The sequence below is a fragment of the Setaria viridis genome, chromosome 5, assembly GCF_005286985.2.
Source record: "Setaria viridis chromosome 5, Setaria_viridis_v4.0, whole genome shotgun sequence".
Lineage (NCBI taxonomy): Eukaryota > Viridiplantae > Streptophyta > Magnoliopsida > Poales > Poaceae > Setaria > Setaria viridis.
The window spans coordinates 36,598,832-36,604,576 of record NC_048267.2 but is presented as its reverse complement, the minus strand read 5'-3'; the positions used below and the strand labels follow the sequence as shown (position 1 = coordinate 36,604,576).

Below are 5,745 nucleotides of genomic sequence, written 5' to 3'. Positions count from 1 at the left end.
GAGGCCAAATTTGGGACATGCAGAGTTTGGCACAGTTGCAAAGTTAGGGTGAACAGTAAACGCAAAGTTGGGAGGTGCAAAATTGAGCAACTAAACAGGGCTGAAGTTTCTTAGTGCCCCCTCCTTCGCCGCCACAGCTCGCCCAAGGGGCCCGCCCCCCGAAGCACCGGCGAGGCCGTCATCAAGATTTAAGGAGCCGACTAAAAAGCTAAAACGGCTGATTTGTTGTGAGAGGAAAACACTGTTTGGTGGCTGATAAGCCGGCTGAATAAGCTGAAGCGAACAGGCCCATGGATTGGATCTTGAGATTTTACAAAAGGTCCTCGAGGAATATTGTAGTTATCGAACACTTCTTGTGTCTTCAATGTCTTGCATAAAAGCCCCTAATCCGGTCCCAGCCTTTAAATCTCACAAAATCGACCTATGTATGTCGCCGTTCTCCATCTTGTTAAAAAAATGACATGTAGACCCCAGTCAAATCCAGGACAAAGTTGGCTTCTCATACCCTTTCTCGCTCCTTTCAAACAGAATATTGGTATTTTATTGACTTAGTGTCCATTAGCAAATAGTCCTAAAAGAAAAGTGTCCACCATCAAAGACATATTTGAGTGCAGCAAAAGTCAACATTGAAGGGGCCATGTTTAGTTACCCCCAAATTTCCAACTTTGGTACTATGCAAAAAAAAATTCCCCATCACATCAAACTTGCGGTACATGCATGGAATACTAAATGTAGACGAAATCAAAAACTAATTGCACAGTTTTGTTGTACTTTGCGAGACGAATCTTTTGAGCCTAATTAGTCAATGTTTGGACAATAATTCACAAATACAAACAAAATGCTACAGTTGCGTATTTATGACAAAATGCCAATTTTACCACTCACAAATTGGGAACTAAACAAGATCCAAATTTACCCCTGTAAATTTTTAGCATTGCACCGCAACCACTGACCACCTACTAGGCTAGTGCGCAGACTACAGATAGCGTGAGTAGAAAGCCATGTAGGTCCGGTCAACTTCTCTCTCCCGTCTCATCGCCTTCCGGGTTCGTGCTACGTCTTCAGCATGTCAGAGGGAGCCTTTTTTTTTAACGGAGGAACGGACCGGTCACACCCACAAACACTCACTGACAGCCGGGTACCACCATCGCTGCCGCCCACCTGTCAGGGTGCCAGAAAGCCCCGAAATCAGTATCCCTCGGTACTCAACTCACAAGACGTACCCGCCTGTAGAATACTGTACACACTGACATGTAGATCCACAAAGGCACTGGAGCCCACTTCCAGTGAAAGAGGAGATCAAGAGCCGGGAGGCGGTGTGCCTTCCTCCCCTTCCCTTCCCACTCCCCACACCTCTTGTTCAAATCAATCAACATCCCCTGAGCCAGCGGTTCGCAGTCCGCACCTCCCCTTTGCGGAAAAAACCCTCTCCGGCAGCGCAAACCCCCGCTGCCCCATCCAAACCTAGCTCCAAGAAGCCCCATGCGGCTCCGCAGGCGTGTTGGCGACGGCGGCGGGGACCTCGGAGACGCGGCGATGCTCGGCGCCGTGGGGCTTGGGGACTTCGCGCGGCTCGTCCTCCCCGACCACCCGCCCGAGGAGCTCGGGCTCGCCGCCGCCTACGACGACGCCTCGGGCCGCATTTTGGTCTCCATCGCCGGCGCCTCCGGCGCCCCCATCTCCGCTTCCCCCGCCGATCTCGCGGGCGCCCTCGAGCTGCCGCCCGGCCCGGTTGGCCTCGCCAAGGGGGTGGACGCGGCCTTGTTCGCCACCGCCGAGGCAATCGCCGCCGTGAGTGGGTTCGTCCGCGATCGCGTGATTCTGGGAGGCGGAGGGGACGGAGGGCATGCGTCGGGTGAGGTCGCTGCGGCGCTGCGGTTGGTGGAGGAGGGCAAGGCATATGAGGTGGACTGGGGCGGTTTGGTGTGGGCGGTGGTGAAGGGGGAGGTGGTGGACGGGACGCCGCGGCGGTACGCGCCGTACCTTATCCATCTGTTGGAGCGCCAAACCCCGGGTCTTTTCGCCGATTTTGATGGGAGGTTGCCTCGTCCGAAGAGATGGAAAGGCCAGCAATGCCAGTGGGATTCTGTTGGGTTCCTTGCGTTGGAGGAGGAAGAAGATCCCTCCTTGGTTTATGGGGGGAGCCAGAACATTGGGGACTTGGAGGATATGCCAATCTTCGGTGAGGGCTCTGATGTTAAGCTTTTGGGCCATAAGATGGAGTATGATGACAGGGAAGGAGGTTGTAGCCGGAGTTCTGCTCGACGCTCTATTGAAATGGAAGATGAAGATTACAACAATGTCAATGTAGATGTTGGCCCTTTGGACACCACGTCTTATCTTCCACTGCAGTACGTCGCTTGCCAACCTCTTTCCACTCTCTCGCCTTTCCAAGCATGTATGTCAAAAATCCTAGGTTATGTCCCTGCCATGGAGAGTAGATACTTGAATTTGGAGAAGGCTTGCAGGGACACTCGGGATGAAGTAGAGTGGATTAAGAAAATGGTGATGGAAAAAGACCACTTAGTTGCAGCTACGATGAGTGATATGCAAGAGGAGCTTAGACGGAGAAGTGCTTCCATGCGTCCATACGAAGCAGACATGAATCTGATGTACCGCACGATTCAACAGTATGACAAATTACTTGAGAAGTCTTTGGCTGAACTTCAGGAAGTTGCTGGCTCAGATTCAGAGGTTCTTGGTATCTCTAGTGGGCAGAATCGTGCTTGGGTGCAGCATTATTCTAGCCAGAAGATGAGCGTGATTGATGTAACATGGTCTTTGAAGTCTTCAAAGCTTCTGAAGGAGATTACAGAAGTGGAGATGGGCATAACGAAGCTCAATCATGAAGTACAAAGACTAAAGAATTCCAGATCAATTCCAGACCTTAACAATGGCAAGTCCCAGCTATGAATTATCTGTATCTGCATTTTAGATAAATGCTAACTTTCATAACTCAACTCATGCATTTTATCTGCAGGTGTGGAAGACAATGATGAGGCAGAAGCATCCCAGAGGAAGATAGAGGACAGTTCTTGTGCAAGTGAAGGATGTCATGTCAACAATACCACACTGGTGAGTTGAGGTCTTTCTTCATATGGCTGTTCAGGGGGTGAAATCAGGGGTTTACTCTTGGACTTGTCAGGTTCATGTAGATAACTGGCTATTCGATGTGAAGTGCTAGTTTTTTGGAGATAATTACCGTGTCTGCTAAATTCTTAGGCTTTGGCAAGAGCAGAAGTGCCTGTCTTTCGATAAGTTCAATCAGCAAGCTAGAGAGTCATGGAACTTTTGTTTTAGCTCGTCTAGACCAAGAAACCACCGGCTTTGCTGAGCTATTTCTTGACATTGTGCACCTCTGTACTTCTTTGCTTTTTGAGTAATCTGTTAATCATGTTTACGGCAAGTAGGACCTTTTGCTAAAATTGAAGCAATCTGACCAAGTTAAGGCAATGAAAATGGTTATACTGAAGGTGCCACTAAAATCTGAAAATATCTTTGACCATTCATGATTTAGGCAGTTCTTGATTTGTTTTGCTGATGAATATGTATTTTCGTTACTTGCATATTCGCTATAAAATTACTTGTTCTAGTTTATAGTTAATAAAAACCCCCTATGTTTCTGGATCCAATGTATGGAACTATTTGCTAGCTTACACTACTATGAAGCTTAATCGTAATTTTTCATTTTTTTGGCACTTTTAGAAAACATGATGTCACATGATATTGTGGTCCAGGGAGGAAAGCAGCTTCTTGAATTGGTAGCAAACCCTGATCAAAGGAATGACACCGGGGAGAGAATGGATCAGAATGGGGTTCAGCTCTGAAGATGAAGCATGCCATGGTGGTGCAGCCTCATAGGGAACAAGCTAGGAAAAAAAAGTTATCTGCTTGCATTTTGGTTGAATGGTAGGTTGTGTGCAACTTAGTATCGTGTGATAGTGCTGATCAGATTGCACCAATGTTTTGTCATGTGAACCTTAGATAGAGGTATAATTATACAAGGTTATCCCTAACTTATTAGTCTGTAAGAATGGTTTAACCAGTGGCATGGGTGGTGCAATGATTTGGACATCATTTAGAAGTTTCCGCATCATATTATCTACTACCTTATTAGTCTATTGAGTATTGAGAAACAATGTGCCGCCATCTACATTGGTGGGTCCTACTTTACTGTCTGAATGAAAGCAGAAATGTTTCTATTCGAGGCCGTAAATTGGTTTAGTTCAAGCATTTTTTTGTGATGAGATTTGAGATTGGAGCTTGAAGTCGGTTCTGGTTCATATTTTTCTGTAGATCGGGCTTTTCATACATATATGTTGCTTTGGTTTGCCCTGAAACGTGGGAAGCTGGCTAGGAGCGGGCCAGTTAAGAATGATCATAAATGTTCCTTTATCATGTTGAAGGTTGACGAATTCAGTTTGGTGGCTTATTGTATGGGTCTTGATGACTGGAGCACATGGGCTGGACTTTTCTGTAGCGCAAACGTGAGTAATATTCTATTTTCAGTTTGCAGGTTGAGTTTTCAGGAGCTCTTGCTGTAGCTCGGCTGAGCTCCTTGACCTTGACGGTCTTGTGATTGCAGGGTTTGTCCATTGTTCTTTTAGATGTGGATTTGGGGCCGCAGTTTTTTGGTATCCTGGTGCTTGGTGTGGCCCTTTATTGTTCTTTGTTTTCCCTTTTGATCTGCTCTTGCAATACCTCAATACCTGGCTTCTGCTCTTTTAGCGGTGGTCACTGTCTACACTCACAGTTTAGCCGCAGTTTGTATGATAAGAATGGCAGCGATTTTAGTGGACTAGTCATGGCAGAAAGAAGGCACTGCAATCATCAGATATGTTCAGCTAAAGTTTGTCTGACGAACATTTTCCTCTTCCACTCGGTTTCACACTTCGTCATCAGTGTTGTACTGTTGTCTACATTGACCGGATGCTGAAGCCAGGAACGCACTCCTGTTGGGTCAGCAGGCAGAAGTCAAGTGCAGGGCGACGTTCGTGTCCACTGTCTACCTTCCATTGTTCCATCTTCCATGAAGCTGGCTGTTATGGATTAGTGTCACGACCCGAAGAGCCATGAAGAAGCACCAGAAGCGAGCATCTTGAAAGCCAAATGTTTGCTGACTGAAGATGCCGGAGTTGCAGATGTTCAGATCATTCAGAACGGTGAGTAGTAGTAGTTGAGGCTTATTTGGGCCTCGTGTGTGATCATGAGTCCTGAATGTGCCGTGTCGATGGGCTTGGGCCCAGTGTAACGCTGTCGAATGCGAGCGAGGATATTTACGGCGACGATGAAGAACGAGACCAAAGCATGATGTTCTTCCCCCTCTCGTCGGCTCCATCCGTATAACATCCAGCTTTTTAGAGTATTTAAAAATATGAATTTTTATTTTTTTAAAACTAAATCTAGTCTCCTTCCTTAAATATTTAAAAATTATTTTACAAACAAATCTTGCATAAATTATCAGCATGTGTGCTGCATTTGATTGACTTTAGGAAACCTTCCCTCCTTCCTAAGAATTCCAGAAACGAAACCTTCTCTCCTTCGTAAGAATTCATGAAACGAATCCTTCCAAATATCTTTCCCCTAAGAAACTTTAATATAATAATGTCCAAACCCATATAAGGCCATACCCATTCTTAGACATTAAAACCATAACTCCCTCAAAATTTCTATTTCCATGTTTCATCCAAACCTATACCTTGAAACCTATTCCAATTTGTTAGGGGAAATATTAACGACCTCCTA

The 5,745-nt window shown here is 46.2% G+C and overlaps 1 protein-coding gene across 1 annotated transcript; it reads left to right on the top strand.

Moving 5' to 3' along the window:
* The first annotated feature begins 1,365 nt into the window (after window positions 1–1,365).
* LOC117855246 (uncharacterized) lies at window positions 1,366–4,113 on the top strand. The gene is made up of 3 exons (XM_034737554.2): window positions 1,366–2,896; window positions 2,981–3,075; window positions 3,738–4,113. The coding sequence occupies exons 1-3, from the start codon at window positions 1,483–1,485 to the stop codon at window positions 3,825–3,827; spliced, it is 1,599 nt and encodes a 532-aa protein (XP_034593445.1). The 5' UTR covers window positions 1,366–1,482; the 3' UTR covers window positions 3,828–4,113.
* Window positions 4,114–5,745: the final 1,632 nt, after the last annotated feature.